This window comes from Octodon degus, unplaced genomic scaffold, assembly GCF_000260255.1.
Source record: "Octodon degus isolate 3935 unplaced genomic scaffold, OctDeg1.0 scaffold00050, whole genome shotgun sequence".
Lineage (NCBI taxonomy): Eukaryota > Metazoa > Chordata > Mammalia > Rodentia > Octodontidae > Octodon > Octodon degus.
The window spans coordinates 11,877,995-11,894,461 of record NW_004524626.1 but is presented as its reverse complement, the minus strand read 5'-3'; the positions used below and the strand labels follow the sequence as shown (position 1 = coordinate 11,894,461).

The window sequence follows — 16,467 nt, the reverse complement described above, 5'->3', positions numbered from 1 at the left end:
CAACCAACACGGAGAGAAATTGAACCGTTTATTGGCTCAGGTCTGGGACTTGGGCTTGGGGTGGTCTGGGGAGCTGTTGAGGGGTACAGGGCCCTGACTGGCTCCTGACTGGCTCCCAGACTCCCCTGCCCTCAGCCTCGGCATTCACAAGACATTGCTGTGAGGAGTGAGGTTTCCCTGCCCACGAGATGAGCCATCGACCCCAAAGGGGTCCGGGCAGGGTCTGAAGCTCCCAGGCAGCGTCAATACGGGCAGGAACACAGGGACACAGCACAGCATCCACTCGGGGGCTTGGGGTGCAGGGAGGGCATGCACACACCCTGGATTTGCGCGCACGCGCGCGCAACACACACACATAAATATACTTTGTACCGTAATGGCCCTTCCTTGGGGGCAGGTGAGGGGTCACCCCAGCCCCATGCAGCTTGGGGCTGCCCTTCCTTAGGGCAACCTGGGGCTCAGGTTTTGGGGATGTGCAGGGTGAAGTAGCTTGGAGAGTGGTTTCTTGGATAGAAGTGGACAGAAGAGACCAAATCTCCCTCAGAATTTTCTCCTGTTTCATCCTGTCCCATGGAGGCTCCATAGCACCCCAAACTTTTCCAGCCCTGGGTGACTTTTCTGAGTCTCAAGTAGTGCAACTGGCCAATGAGGTTCAAGAGTGGACATGGGCCGGGCCCTCCTCCCCTCCTCATCTCTACGTCACGACTTCCTTTCCTGGCAGATGAGAGAAAAGGGAAGAAGTCGCCAAAGAGTAGGCTGGCAATGTTTGGGGAAGCTGTGGATTGCGCCTGGGAAGGGCACAGAGGGAGCCTCCAGCCCCAGGAATGGTGGATCCAAAGAAGTGGCCTAAGAGTGTCCACAGGAGGTGGCAAGAATGATACATTCACACAGAGGAGCTGGAGACAGGTTGGAGGTTCAGACAGGAAAGTGTTAACATCAGGGTTGAGCGTGGTGGCGCATGCCCGTCATCCCAGCACTCAGAGAGGCTGAGGCAGGAGGATCACAAGTGCAAGCCCAGCCCAAGCAACTCAGTGACCTTGTCTCAAAACGTAAGAGCGCTGCAGCTGGGCACGGTGGCTCATGCCTGGAACCCCAGCACTCGGAAGCTGAGGCAGGAGGAGTACCAAGACACGGAGGCCAGCCTGAGCTGCTTACCCAGACCCTTAACCCAACAAAGTCAGGGGTGAGGAGAGAGATGGAGATGTAGCTCAGTGTGGAGGCCCTGGGTTCAAGGCCCCATCCCACACGCAGGCACACACAAGCACACAGTTGTACCTGGTGGTAAGCTGCTCCTACCCTGACCTCCCACTTGCTGTCACCCTAGTCTTTTAAAAGTCCCTTGGGTCACCACACTGGCCTCTAGCACTGCACAGCAGCCCCGCCATCTGGCTACTCCATGCCCTTGTCAGCTCCCCCGGCTGTGGACCATCTTCGGATCCCAAGGTCTAGGGTAGGGGCATCTTGCTTGGCAACCCCTAACCTCTGTCTGAGGTCACCAGTCCCTCTGTTGGCAGCTTTGTGACCCGGCACCTCCCTTCAGACCACTGTGTTATCCTCCAGAAATGTGGGTGACATGGGCATATGTGTGCCCCTCTCCAGAGAGCTGGAGTTGCGAAGGGGCAGGAGGCGGTGGCCTGGGGTCCTGTCCCGTCGTCCCGCCCCCCTGGCCGCCCTCTGCCAGCACTGCAGCGGCCGCAGCACCTCCCGCCGCAGGTCCCGGCTCCGCCACGTGTAAATAACAGGGTTCAGCAATGAGTTAAGGGTGGCAAAGGCAAAGAAGTAGTGGGCTTTGTAGAGAATGGGACAGGACCGGACGGGACATGCATAGTCTAAGAGCAGGATGCTAAAGGCTGGCAGCCAGCAGACGATGAAGACGCCCAGCACGATGGTTACGGTCTTGAGCAGCGCCAGCGTCTGAGGGCCTGCCAGATCCGCGTGGCTCGAGCGGACCACGCAGTAGATGCGGACGTACAAGGCGACAATGGCCAACAGGATGACGGAAAAGATGGTCACCACGCACAGCACATACTGCTTGGCGTAGAGCGGCAGGACGGTGGAGCAGGTCTCCAGGTGGCCCAGGCAGTTCCAGCCCAAGATGGGGAGGCCACCAAGGACCAGAGAGATGACCCACGAGGCCCCGATGAGCAGCAGCATGCGGCAGCTCTTGTCACTGCCATACAGCTTGACCTTGGCTATGGCCACGTGCCGCTCGATGGCGATGGCCAGGAGGCTGAAGACAGAGGCAGACAGCGTGATGAAAGCCGAGCCCTCGCGAGCAAACCATTCCACTGGCGTCAGCTTCAGAGTGAAAGGGCCCGAGAACACGGTGTTGGCAATGAAGGCCATGCCCGCCAGGAGGTCAGACGCAGCCAGGTTGCCCAGGAAGAGGTACATGGCTGAGTGGAGCTTGCTGTTCCGGCCCACGGCGATAAGCACCAGCAGGTTTTCCGCCACGATGGCACAGCACAGGATGATGATGAAGGCGGAGGCCACCTGGCGGGACGTCGTCTGCTGCACATCCAGAGTCTCCTTGGTGTAATTGTAGTGCTCCCAGACCTTGTTGGAGTTGAGGTACTCAGAGTAGAAAGCACCCATGGTGGGGCTCAGTGGCCAGCCGGGGCCATGAAGCTGTCACACTGTACAGGGCAGGGGCAGACAGACAGACAGACAGACAGACAGGTAGGTCAGAGCCATGGGTAGCTGCTGCCAGCCGACACGGTGGTTCAAATTCTGGTTCTGTGCTGGGCAGAATCTGGGTGCTTGCCTGTAATCCCAGCATTAAGGAGCCGGAGGTGGGAGGACTGCTGGGAGTTTGAGGCCTCTGTCAGCTACATAGAGAGACCAACCCCCCAAAAAAAGAAAACGAAAGGGTCTTGCTCTGGGACTCCTCCCCAAGTGGCCACACTAAATTGATTTATCATCAGTTCTTCTCTTGGCCATGGGGATTGAACCCAAGACCGAACTATATCCCAACCCAGCCCTTGTAATTTATTTTGAGGCAGTCTTGCTAAATTCCCCCAAACTGTTAGGCAGGTGCAGGGATGGGGTTCGATCCCTGGCACCACATGCCCTGCCGGCCCTGCCCCGGGGAGTACTGCAACTGAGACAGACTGGGCGTGGTGTTGCACACCTGTAATCTCAGGGCTTGGAAGGCTGAAAACAGGCGGATCACTAGGAGTCTAGTCTGTGTAGTGAAACCCTGTAAGACCCTTACTGAAATCCCCAAACTGGGCTGGCATCTGGAATCCCGGTGCATCAGCCTTCCAGAGTGCTGGGATTCCAGGCATGCAGCACCCGTCCTGCTTTACACCTGGGACACCAGGGATGTCCATATGCTCTCCGAAGTCTCCAGAAAGTAGTAGGGCCGGTGAGACTAGCTACACTGCCTCCGCAGCCCCTGAGAGATACTCCTTCAAAGCCTTGTTTCAAAGGAGCAGACAGGCACCCTCCCTCCACATCTCCTGCTCTGACGGAAAACCTTGCAACAGCCCGGAGCAGCCATCTCCTCTCTCCAGCACATAGAAGCCTCAGGCCTCACGCAGGCCTGTGACCTAGGTCGGCGAGATCCTTGCCACTGATAGCACACTGCCCAGTTCACTACCACCCACTGGCACACTGCAGGCTGGGTAGAAGCCTGGAGGCCCTGGGCGTTCTTAAGATAAGAGTATGGGGAGACGCCAGGGCGCCCTGGGGTTTAGCCTCCCAGCATCAGACTATCTTCAAGGACACAGGGCTGAGAGATGGTATAGCTGGAGCCGTCCCCACCCCATTCTGACCCTCTGGGCAAGGCTCTCTACGCCCAGCCTCTGGCCTCAGCACCCTCATCTGTGCAATGCATACAAGAAAGCTTCCTTCAGAATAGTGACAAACTATGGGGTGAGGGTGTTGAGACTGGGTCCCACTCTGTAACCCAGGCTGGCCTCAAGCTCCCAGTGATCCTCCTGCCTCAGTCTCCGCATGCTGCTGAGATCACAGGCCAGCGCCACCATGCCTGACCAAAAACAACCTTTGAAAAGATGCATGAAACCAGAACCCTGTAACCCTAATGCCTGGGAGACTAAGGAAGATTGCCTGAGCCCGGGGCAACATAGCAAGACTCCATTTTTATAAGCAAAAGAATTCATGGAGAATGCTTACACATAGCAAGTATTAGCTAACATTCTTCTTTTTCCTCTACCGTAGGCGCACAGGGCCCTGGGCTGGGTGTCCTCCACCCAACCTTTTGGGAAAGGGGGCTGACTCAACCAAGAGAGACTCCTAACAGCTTGTTCTCATCAACGCCATCTAACTCTGCCCTGGGCCAGAGGGTCCCTCGGGGTGGGCAGGGCGCTGGCACCCCCTCCCTGGCCAGGATGAAATCCAGATGTGTGAGGCCCCTGGAACAAACAGGGTGGAGTCCTAGTCACATCCGGTGTGGGGAAGGCTGGCTGGGGGTAGTGGGGATGGGGGCTCACCAGAGACCCATCTGGGAGGTCCTGGCTGGGGAGATGCAGCAGCTGCTGAAGTCACATGAGCCCGCTGGGAGGGAGCAGGGCACCCGCTTCCATGGAAACCTGAGTCACCCACACCCCCTCCCAAGGAAAACAGCAGAGGGTAAAACGGCAGGAGGATTCCTTGGGCCGGGTAAATGAGGGGCATACACCAGGGCCAGCGAGGAGATGAGGGTCTCAGAGAAGCCGGCTTGTGGGGTGCAGGGAGGCTGCTCCAGGCCTTAGCTAACTGGCCAAAAGATGGGGAGTCCCTGGAAGCGCGCCTGACAAGGACCACGTGTGAGCCCGAAGCAACCGTCTAGAAAAGGCTGGTTGGGCCGGTTCTTAGGGTGAGCCTAGGAGTGATGGGGCTTCCGGGGTCACCCAGTCATCTCAATTCCCGGACGCCCCCCTCTATCCCCAAAGAGGCAGCTGCTCCCTCTGGGCGGAGGGACATCCGTCCTAGTTTGGGAACAGAGAAGAGCTTGTGCGTGTCCTTGGGGACAGCTGCCCCGCCCTGATCGCCACACAGAGGCCCCTTGTTCCACTGCCGGACAGGGCCCCGGGCAACCCGATGCCCTCTGCCCGCTGCAGCCGATCTCAGGTTGGCTCGACCTTAACAAACTGGCCGTCGGGCCCGGAAACAGCATCCGCTCCGATTGGCTAGATTTTCAATACCAGACCACTGAGCGATTTGCCTATTGGCTAGAGCTTTCTGTCCTTAGGCTTTGATTGGTCCAGTTGGGGGGAGCTCTCTGACTCGTCCCACCCTCCCTGTTTATAAGTGATGGCGCTCAGCGTTTTGGTTTTTTTTTTTTTTTTTTTTTTTTTTTTTTTTTCATCTGAGAGTTAGAGCTGCGTGGATTCAGTCCCTGAGGGGCAGGCTGAACCGCTGCGTGACCGCTGGGTCACCCCATCAGACGCCCCCACGCTGGCCTGAATCCTGAGCGTCCAGGTCCCTTTTCAGGCCTGGGAAGCACATTTAGCTGGTGGGCAAAAAGCCCAGGGTTTGTCTCACCGCCGCCGCCCCCTCTTAACTCATGAGGGGGTCACCGCCCCTCTCCAGTTTGGCTGCGGGAACGGGAAAGATTTACTGCGGCTTCCTGGAGAAATAAGAAATGTGCTCTGCCTGCACCCCTGAGGGACCAGGCAAGAAAGTGGGTATTCTTTCGTAAAGAGACCCAGGAACCTAAGCAATTAGTAGCAGGAGGGCAGCTCTCTTGGTTCCAGAAGGGGAAACTGAGGACCACACTAGTCTAGTCTCATCTTCCCTAGGAGAACTTTATCAAGGCAGGGGCTTGGGCAGGTTAAAGGTTCCCACCGAGGAAGCAGGGCCCGGGCTTCAAGCTGGCAGAAGCAGCTCCCTTCACAGAGTCAGAGAGCTGCCCGGTCAGCTTTAACACTCTGAGGCCTGGCTTCTCCCACAGCAGACTCCTGCTCACTTGCCCAGACGGTGCTGGCTTCCACTCAAAGGTTCAGGAAGCCAGGAGTGGAGTTGCACTCAGGAGGCTGCGGCAGGAGAACGGCAAGTTCCAGCCCAGCCCTGGCTATTGGCTATCGGCATGAACTGCATGGTGAATCCCTGCCTACAAAAAAAAAAAAAAAAAAAAAAAGTATGGGTTGTATCCCCCTTTTTTGCTTAGTTTTGTCAGAGAAAAAAATAAAATAAATGTATCTACACAGTACAAATAAAAAAAAAAAAAAAAAAAAAGACTCAAAAGGGACAGAATGGCCAGGCCTGAAATGGAAGGTGAGGCCAAGTGACAGGGCTTGGAGGGATGAGAAGACTCAGACAACATAGTTCTGGGGAGGTTAACTGAAGGGAAGGCTCAGGAGGAAGGCTTCCCCCACCTCTCCTCCCTCCCTGCTGCAGACAGGCAGACTTTGTGGTCACTGTTCTCACTGGTCACAGTTCCCACTTGTCCTACTGTCCCTTGCCAAGACTAGCTCTATCCACACTTATTTTTCTTTTGGTTTTTCACTGACTATTCACACACACACACACACACACACACACACACACACACACACATTCTCAATGGGGGGGCTTTTAAACTTGGAACTCCCTGCGAGTCACTTCCCAGCTCCACCACCTTCCATGGTTCTCTGTGTCCCCTGTGATATGGCTCCTACCCACTCACCTCCCCAGGGGGCAGGCTACTCTGACCCCACTGACTTCCTAAAAGCCACCCAGATCCCTACCTCGGTGCCTTGGCCCCCTGCTGCTCCTCCACCTGCTCCATCCTCCTCCCAAAGCCTTTAATGACTGTCTCTCTTCTGGTCAGTTTATTATATAAAGGTCACTTCCCAGAAGGGCCTCCGGACCACCAGCTTCCAGCACCACCCTCCTCAGACTCTTTCTCTTACAGCATAGTGGTTTATCTACACGGCACTTGTCACTATCAAGAACTTATCTTGTCTTCCCTCTGCCTCTCCACTGTATGATGTAAACTGCTGCCGGCCAATGACCAAGTTCAATCTCAATCCTTTCAAGGATGCCTGATGCAAAAAAAGACACTCAGAGTGTGTAGAGGGGGCAGAGATGAATGAACCAATGAATGAATGAATGAATGAATGATCCAGCCAAGGAGACCCTAGGGGCAGGCTCTTCAGTGCACTCCAAGCCCAAAGAGCAAAGAGTCCAGGGATGCCTTATTGCCCTGGCAGCACTGCCTAGCACAGCCCGCCCGTCTCCATGGAGACCGTGGCAGAACCCGCCCCACCCCGCACGGGCAGCACTCTCAGCCTCCTTATCAGGCCGAAGAATGCGCGGTATCCACACTCGCGTTGGGGTGGCGCCTCCGAGCCCCGAGACCGTCACACGCACAAGACCCCCACAATGTCGAGTAAGGGTGGCCAACTCCTGTGGAACCCGCCACGGGACTCCGCCTCCAGATTCCCAGGGACCAGAACAGGGGAGGGGAGGGGCCCCAGCTGCAACAGTTACACCCCCACGTGCCAAAGCCCGTCTGGCGCCACGGGGGGCACCGTGGGCTCAGCAAGTGGCATCTGCCTGACAAGGGCAGAGGCGGGGGAGGGGTGGAAATCCCCGGGTGAGTCAACTCGTGCCGGAGGAGGGGGCGAGGTTCGGCCCGGCCCGCGACTCTACAGTGTGCGACGCCACGCGTGCCTCCCCCACGCGCCATCCCAGGGCTGGAGGGCAACGAAAGGAAGCCTGAGCCACGGCGTCACTCTTGTCTCCTTCCAGAACAAAGCCATGCCTCAGCGGGAGTAACTGGACGAGACCAACAACTCGGGGAAACTGAGGCACGAAGCTAGGGACGCAGACGGTGAAGTCTGCCCTGCTCGGGGGTCTCACGCTTGACTTTGTGTTGCAATGCGCAGTAGTACATCTTTACGCCCCAGGATCGACCCGGCACATCCTGGCGCGGGGCGCAGCACCTCTCCCCCAAGCCCACCCCCCTAAACCGGGTCTTGGCGATCCACGTCCCGCCTCCCTGAGTCTTCAGCGTCGAAAGCACTCAGATTCCGCCTCGTCTTCGGCGCCAACTTCCTGCCCGGGGAAGGCGGGGAGCTCAGTCTAGGAGTTCGCGGCCGAGTCGCTTGGGGCCGCCTGGAGCCGTGAAGGGGACACTCGGTGGCCACCCACTCCGTGCAGCAGCGACGCGGGCCATGGCCCCGCTGCGTCCCAGTCCCCTGGACGTCCGCACCCCGGCGCTGCAGCTCAGACCCCGCAACCTCAGAGCCCCGCCCTGGCCGATCCCCCAACGCGCTCACCTGGCTAAGCCGGCCCGGGTCCCCGCCCGGGCAGGAGGGGCCACCGCGTCTGCGTTTCCCGGGCCGCCGCGGCTGGGCTGGTGCTACGTCCAGGGCTCGGCTGCGTCCCGGGTTTGAGGACAGGGACAGAAGGGGCGGGGAAGCCGACGCCTCGGCCCCCCCTCCGCCTGCCCCGCCCTCCTCTCCTCCCCTTTCCGGCAACGACTGCATGAATTCCAGATGTGGCCCGGCAGGCCGGCGGGGGCGCGCGGGGCCGACGGGGGCGGTGCGCAGGGCCCCTTTGTCCGCCCCCCCACACACCACTTTGCCCAGCCCCTCCCAGCCCCCACTCGTGAGAACTAGCCGGCGTATAACGTCACGCTTCCCCATGACGTCACGGCTCCCCAGCTATCCAGGTGGCCTCAACCAGTGCTGGATAGACTCGGTTTATCCAGAATAAGAGGCAAGCACGGGGTTGCCTTTATTTATTTAACAAAGAATCTCGAAGCACCTTCTATGTATCAACACAGTAAACAACCATGAGGGGTCTACTGGGTGCCCTTTCAACAGATCAGTCCCTAAAGCGTGCCACAACCTGTTCCGAAGACAGGATTGTTCTGCCTTGATAAGATCCAGAATTCAAGCCGGGTATGATAGGGCAGGCCTGTCTCTGAGAGGCTGAGGCAGGAGGATCTAACATTTGAACCTAGTCTGGGCAACTCAGCGGCTCTGAGGGACCCAGTCTCAAAATAAAAAATAAAAAAGCCTCTGGGGATGTAGAAGTGTCTGGATTCTACTCTCAGTACCAATCAAACCCACCACAGAGAAATGGATAAAGAACGGGTGCTCTAGACACACAGTGGAATTGTATTCAGCCCGAGGGTGGAGCCAAGGCAGGAGGATCTAAGCCCAGCATGTTGACTGGATAAGACAGGCAGAGCGAGCTGACCATTCCGTGGGGCTTCTTCCTTGAGACGGTCAGTGTATAAATAAAAGAGTGAAATAGAGGAGAGGCGGGAGGACACGGGAGGCAGATGTTCTGGAGATGGGGGCAGGGTGGAGAGAGTAAGGCAAGGAGAGAGGGAGCTAAAGTGATCAAGGCTTAGCATACACTTGTGCCAACTCCCCAAAACATACGCCAGCAAAAATACATATATATGAAGAGAGCCCGGCCAGCTGCACAGGCCGGGCTGAGGGAGGCTGAGGCAGGATCACAATTCTGAGTCCTGCCACGGATGGCAACTTATGAGTCCGTGTCATAAATAAATAGAGATCTGGCTTAGTGGTAGAGCACCCCTAAGTATTATCCTTAGCACCTCCAAAAAAAAAAAAGGGAAGAAAGAAAAAAAGAAGGAAGAAAGAAGTTGCCAGGGGCTGGGGTGCGGCTCAGTGCTGGAGCGCTAGCCCAGCATGCGTGAGGCCCTGGGTTCCATCTCTGGCACCAGGGGAAAGAAAAGCCTACCATTTGTACAAGTGTATCCCTAATCTGTCTGCATCTCTACTTGCCACTTAATCACCTACGGGGCTGCAGACAGGTTGGGGGTGCACATGTGTCATCAGGTGGGGCGTGGTGACACACGCCTGTAATCCCAGCACTCAGGAAACTGAGGCAGGATTGAGGTAAATTGGAGGCCAGCCTGGGCTGCATAATGAGTTCAAGGCCAGTGTGAACTACACAGCAAAACCCCTTCTCAAAAAACACATGTATATTATCAGACAACCAGATGAAACTCCTGTTCCCCACAGAGCTGGGATGCTCCACACAGAATACCCAGAAAAAAGGAGGAAGGAGTGCTGGAGAGATGGCTCAGCAGATTAAGCGCCCGCCTGGCAAGCGGAGTGATCCCTGGTACCACAAAAAAGAAAAAAAGAAGGAAGGAGAAGTTGCTGCAGTTCCTGGAAGAGAAACCAAGCGATGAGAGCAATGGGAGAAAGCCTGCTCTGCTTCCCCTCCGGGCATCCTTTGTACTTCTTGATTTTTCATAGCATGTGTGCACATGTTCTACCTCAACAATAAATCAACCTACAAAAATGAAAGCTGCACAGCGCCTTGCGATGGAACCAATAAAAAGCAGGGAGTGGCTGCTTACCCTCTTCTTTATGTATATTCTACCTAGGAGTGTCTCTATGCAACAAGAAAAAAAATTGGAGTAAAGCCCTGAATGTCCTGATAAGAGCAGAGGCTGGGGAGATAGCTCAGCAGCCTTAGTGCCTGCCTGGCAAGCACAAGGACCCAGTTTGATCCCCAGTACCGCATGTCGCACCAGCCCCTGAACCCTGGGTGCGCTGGGCCAGCCAACGAAACCGGGCATGGTGGTGCATGCCTGTAATCCCAGTGCTCGGGAGGCTGAGGCAGGATGATCACTGAGTCTGAGCTCACAGGGTAGTGAGACCCTGTACCAAATAAATAAATAAATATTTTTAAAATTTAAAAATGAAGCCAGACATGGTAGGGTGCACCTGTAATCTCAGCTGCTTATGAGGCTGAGGCAGGAGAATGACAAGTTCAAGACCAGCCTGGGCTGCTCAGAGAGATGCAACAAAAGAAAAATTTTAAGAAATCGTGAGGATGGAGCTCAGGGCTAGAGTGCTTGCCAAGCATCCACGAGGCACCAGGTTCCATCCCCAGCACCAGCAAAACTAATTAAAAAGGAGGCTGCAGCCAGATGTGGTGGCACACACTTGTAATCCCAGCACCTGGACTAAAGCCAGAGGATTGCTGTGAGCTCAAGGTCAGTCTGTGCTATGCAGCAAGACCCTGACTCAAAAACGTAATAAAGAAATAAATATGTGGATGCAGATAGAGCTCAACAGTAGAGACTCTGTGCTCACCACGTATGAAGCCCCTGGTTGAATCCTTGGCACAAAATAACATGAAAATAAAAATGCAGTATTGTCTTGTGTGCCCTGATGCAAAACGGATTTATTTCAACACACTCCATTGACAAACGCACCCTGTGGGCTGTTTTTCTCCACTTCTGAGTGTATTTTTTAAGGGCTGTATAAATACACACACATTTGCCTGTGGCTTCACGAGCCACCTTCGGGAAAGGCATGAGAGAGCTCGTCACAGCTGTTACCCCTAGGGAGGAGAGCTGAAGGACACGAAAGGTAGGTAAGAAAGGCCCAGCTTTTTACAGCGTTCCCTGAGGAGCTATTTAAAATTTTAGCCTATGCTGACAATTTTTAAAAATTACAAAGAAATAAAAAATAAAAGCTAATACATTTCTTGATTTCCTAGTTAGAAATGAGTTCTTACAAGCCAGGCATAGTGGCTACACGTGTCATCTCAGCTTCCCAAGATTACCAGGGGGCCAGGGAGATGGCTCACTGGAATAAGCACTTGCCTGGCAAGTGCAAGGACCAAAGTTCAATCTCCCGTTCTACCAAGAAAAAAAAAAAAAAGAGTATAATTTTGGGGCTGGGGAGATGGCTCAGTGGAATAAGCGCTTCCCTGGCAAGCGCAAGGGCCTGAGTTCAATCCCCGGTTCCGCCAAAAAAAAAAAAAAAAAAAAAGATTACCAGGATTTCGAAGCCAACCTGGGCTAACGTGAGTTCAAGGCCAGCCTGAGCTGCAAGGCGAGACCCTGTCTCAAAAAACAAAATCAGTGCTTGCAATGATAATAACAATAATAGTTAATAATATTAGAAATATTAATAAATAGCAAGCCTGGTAACACACAGCTTTATTCCCAACTATTTGGGAACCTGCAGTAGAAAGATCACAAGTTCCAAGCCAGCCTCAGCAATTTAGTGAGACTTTGACTCAAAATGAAACCGAAAAAGGCTCAGGATGTAGCTCTGCGACAGTGCTTGCCTCACATGTGCAAGATCAGGGCTCTGTCCTACAGGAGTCCCGCCAAAACTAAAACCAAAAAGATTAATGAGTAAATGCTACCGCAGCGCAGGACTGTAACTCAGAGCCTTGCCTACACCGGGCAAATGCGCTAGCACTGTCACAGCCTGTATGCGCCGGCGCCTGCAATCCCAGCTATTTAGGAGGCAGAGGCAGGAGGATCGCTGGGAGTTCCAGGCCATCCTGGACTACAAAGTGAGACCATGATTCAAAATGAAAAAAACAAATAAATATATATATTTTTTTTTTCTGGAACCGGGGATTGAACTCAGGCCCTTGAGCTTGCCTGGGAAGCGCTTATTCCACTGAGCCATCTCACCGGCCCATAAATATGATTTTGAAAAAAAAAAAATGTCAAGGTTGAGGATGTTGCTCAGTGCAAAGGCCCTGGGTTCAATCCCCGGCACACACACACAAACACACACACAAATACATTTTTGTTTTCCTTTTGTTTTTGAGATAGGTTCTTACAATGTAGCACAAGCTGTAAACTAACAGTCACGAGGGCCGGGGAGATGGCTCAGTAGAATAAGCGCTTCTCTGGCAAGCACAAGGGCCTGAGTTAAATCCCTGGTTCCGCCTAAATAAATAAATAAATATAAATAAATAAATAAATAAATAAAGTAGCAGCGATGATCTGCCTCAGCCTGTCCAATCCCCAAGTTATCGGCAGGTACTGCCGTCCGTAGTGCTCTTTTTTATTCAACACATTGAGTTTCAATTTATATTAAGAAAAAGCACATTTGGGTTAGCAATAGATGGGGCGCTAGGGTATGGCTCTGCGAGGGAACACGCACTCCGCCCGCCCGCACGCACGCACGATGGCGAGGCTCCGCCTCCAGCCCTGCAGAACTAAGCAGCTTGGGGGTGTAGCTCAGCGGGAGAGCGCTTCTCCAGCATGTGGGAGACCCTAGGTTCAATCCCCAGTACCAACAAAAAATGATGCATACATACATAATAAATCAGTGTTAACACATTAATGCTACGCTGGTGCGTACGACATTTATGTGCGTGTGGCCTAACACGGGACGCTCTTCGCTAGGCCACAGCTCAGCTGCACCGGTTGCTGCCATTCAGAGCTGACAGTCTGGCCAGGCGGGGTGGCGCACGCCTGTGGTCCAGCACTCAGAGGGCTGCAGCAGGAGGTTCAGTGTGACTCGGAGGCCAGCCTGAACTACAGAGTGAGGCCCTGTCTCAAAAAAACCCCAAAAAACTACACAACAAGAAGACAAAAGCCAAGCTGACAGTGTGGGGCTGGCAGTATAGCTCAGTAGTGGAGGCCTTGCCTTGCATATGTAGTCCCGGCTTTAAGCCCCAGTCCTAAAAAAAACAACTGAATCCAGCCAGCCCCTACCACAGTGTAGTTGCCCTTCAGTAGAAAAGTTAAGAAAAGCCAAAGAAAGAGGCCAGGGAGATGGATCAGTAGAATAAGCGCTTGCCTGGCAAGCACAAGGGCCTGAGGTCAGTCCCTGGTTCCGCTAAAAGAGAGAGAGAGAGAGAGAGAGAGAGAGAGAGAGAGAGAGAGAGAGAGACAGACAGGTCAAAGAAGCCGGGTGTGGTAGTGCTCAACTGTAGTCCCAGCATTCTGGGGCAAGAAGATCATAAATTGGATGGAGCCTAGCCTGAGAAACTTGGTGAGTCCAATCTCAAAAAATAAAAACAGTACTGGATGCAATTGCCAGTACTGAAAACAACTTTTTTTCGGCGAGTTGTCATTTTACTCCTTTCCCTAAGTTTGATTTCAGAGGCTACAAGGCTACGAGGCTCCAGGCCAGATCTTGGGGTCCACTTAGACCTCAGCAAAACCTCCCTACATCCTCTGCAGATGGAGATGTGTTGCCAGGGCAACATCGAGGCACCAGGTGTTCAGCCCACAGGGGAGGAGGGGCAAGAAAACTGGGGCTCTCCTCAGCAGGGCTATGGGGCGGAAATCGCAGACCTCTGGGGCCCTGAAGGCTGGGAAGGAAGTGCCCCCCCCCCCCCGCAGCCTGGCTCAGCAGTTTGCCCGTCTCCCCTGGGCCAGGGAGGTGGGGGGACGTCAAGGCCACAGACACATCCGGCTGTCTGCCAGGGAACACTGGTCCCGCACCAAGGTACTGTCCCCAGGGCTGCACAGACCACACCAACCCGCAACTTCTGCCATCCTCCCACCTCTAGGGCCACCCGGGGTCTCAGCCAGGTCAGCTGGAGGCCTGGACTTCCGGTCAGCAGAGAGATCAGGGAGAGCTGGGCCCTGCCTGGGGAAGGGACCCAGGGGAAGGAAACAGGGACCTTGTCTTGGAGAGTGCCCAGGCAGGGAAGGAGAGGAGAAGGAAGAGGCTGGGACAAGCTTCCACTAATTATAGGGTCTTTGACAATAATGGCTAACGCTCACTTGCCCCATACCAACTGTGCTGGGCTTGGCTGGGAGCACACTCTCAGCCCAAGGGTGCATATTAGTGTTGTTATCACTCCATTTATTGGGTTATTTGGTGTTTAGACACAGGGTCTCTGTACATAGTTCAGGCTGGCCTTGAACTTTTCGTGATCCTCCTGCCTCAGCCTCCTGGGTGCTGGATCACAGGAGTGAGCTACCATACTAGGGTTATTGTCCCATTTTGACGATGAGGAAAATTCAGTGCTGTGGTTTGAAAATGGTTTGAATGTGTCCCCCAAGGATTTCTGTGTTAAAATGTAGTTCCTACAATGAGGTATTTTATTGAGAAGGTAAAAACTTCACCTGACCGTGGTGTTTAGCAGTGGAGCTTTTGGGTAGTGACCACCACTGGGTAGGTCATTAGGGTAGAGCTCCTGCTTGCATTATAGTGGCTGTAGCAGGAGAGGGAGAAGGTGGGACTGGTGGCTCACACCTGTAATCCTAGCACTTGGGAGGCTGAGGCAGGAAGAGTGCCACAAATTTGAGGCCAAGTTGGGGAGATAGCTTGGCGGTCTAAGCCTTGGCGGTCTAAGTGCCTGCCTGGCAGGCACAAGGACTGGAGTTTGATCCCCAGTACCCCATGTCATGCTGGCCCCAGATCTCTGGGCGCAGCGGCTCATGCCTGTAATCCCAGCGCTGAGGAGGCTGAGATAAGAGGATCACTATGAGTCTGAACTGCATAGTGAGACCCTATAATTAATTAATTAATTATTTTAAAGTTTGAGGTCAGTCTGGGCTACATAGCAAGACTCTGCCTCAAAATAAGAGAGAGAGAAAGAGAAAAGAAAAGACCAGAAGAGAGGGAGGCTAGGATGTGGCTTGGTGGTATGGAACTGAGAGATTGGAGGAAAACAAGACAGCACAGGAGAGAGACCAGGAGGGACAGGCGCGCGCACACACACCCTTTGCCTCTTGCCATGTGATGCCCTGCATGGCCCGGGGACTTGGCCAGCAGAAAAGCCATTTCCAGATGTGGGCCCTGGCCCTGGCCCAGGTTCTGAGCCCAGAGTAACACCCGTCCTGATGCCTCACCCTGCCTTGGCTGTGCTGGTGGAGTCACTGAAGTGCAGCCCACAGCAGGGCTGGGATCCAACCCAGAGCCGCTCCTAGCCAGGTGCCCTGGTCCTCTGTCCTCTTGTGCACCCCAAGACCCCACCCCAGACTCATGCACTGACCCCTGCCCTTGTCCCCAGTGCTGAGGAGCAGAGAGGCTTGGGGAGCCCCCACTCAGGAGGCCCCAGAATGGTCTCCAGCCTCCTGGCCCTGCGCCATCCCCACCCCAGTGTGGGGCCCTTGGCAGGAGGAACCTGAGGAGGAGAAGTGTGTGGAACCGGCCCAGCTTTCTCATGGTCACCAGCGCTGGGGGAAGGGGCCCTGCTGCTGCGGAGAGGCCTTCCAGATGCGATCTGGGCGGGCTCAGGCCCTCGCAGCTGCAGGGTGCATGGATGGGGAGGCCCGGACTGCAGCCTCCAGCCTCGGCCTTGTCCACACCAGATGCAGACTCAGTCCCTGGATCCTGGGATGGAGGCCGGTTGCTCAGCACAAGTGCTCCACCTCGCAGAAGGGCAGATGGCGCGCCACAAGGGGCAGTCGCTGAACCAAGCGCAGGACAGAGAGTTAGTAAGGAGAGCTCAGGTGCGGTGCAGTCTCGGCTGATGGCGCACACCGGTTACCCCAGCTACTCAGGAGGCCGAGGCAAGAGGACTGAAAAATTCAAGGCCAGCCTGGGTAACTTAGTAGTGAGACACTGTCTCAAAAGAAATTTGTAGAGGCCAGTCTAGGCTACATAGTGAGTGTAAGGCCAGCCTGAACTATGTAACAGGACCCCATCTCAAAAACAAAGCAAAACAGATTATTATTATTATTATTATTATTATTATTCAATAACAGGGATCAAATTCAGTACCTCACACTTGCCAGCAGGTGCTTATGAGCTATCTCCCCAGCCCCATTATTATTATTATTATTATTATTATTATTATTGTATTTTAGGGCAGGGTCTACAGGCT

At 54.4% G+C, this 16,467-nt stretch overlaps 1 protein-coding gene across 1 annotated transcript; it reads right to left on the bottom strand.

The window, feature by feature from the left end:
* Positions 1–1,454: 1,454 nt before the first annotated feature.
* Positions 1,455–8,332, bottom strand: S1pr2 (sphingosine-1-phosphate receptor 2). The gene is made up of 2 exons (XM_004632839.2): positions 8,208–8,332; positions 1,455–2,636 (listed from the first exon to the last, which is right to left on the bottom strand). Exon 2 carries the CDS (start codon positions 2,593–2,595, stop codon positions 1,537–1,539), a length of 1,059 nt encoding a protein of 352 aa, XP_004632896.1. The 5' UTR covers positions 2,596–2,636; positions 8,208–8,332; the 3' UTR covers positions 1,455–1,536.
* Positions 8,333–16,467: the final 8,135 nt, after the last annotated feature.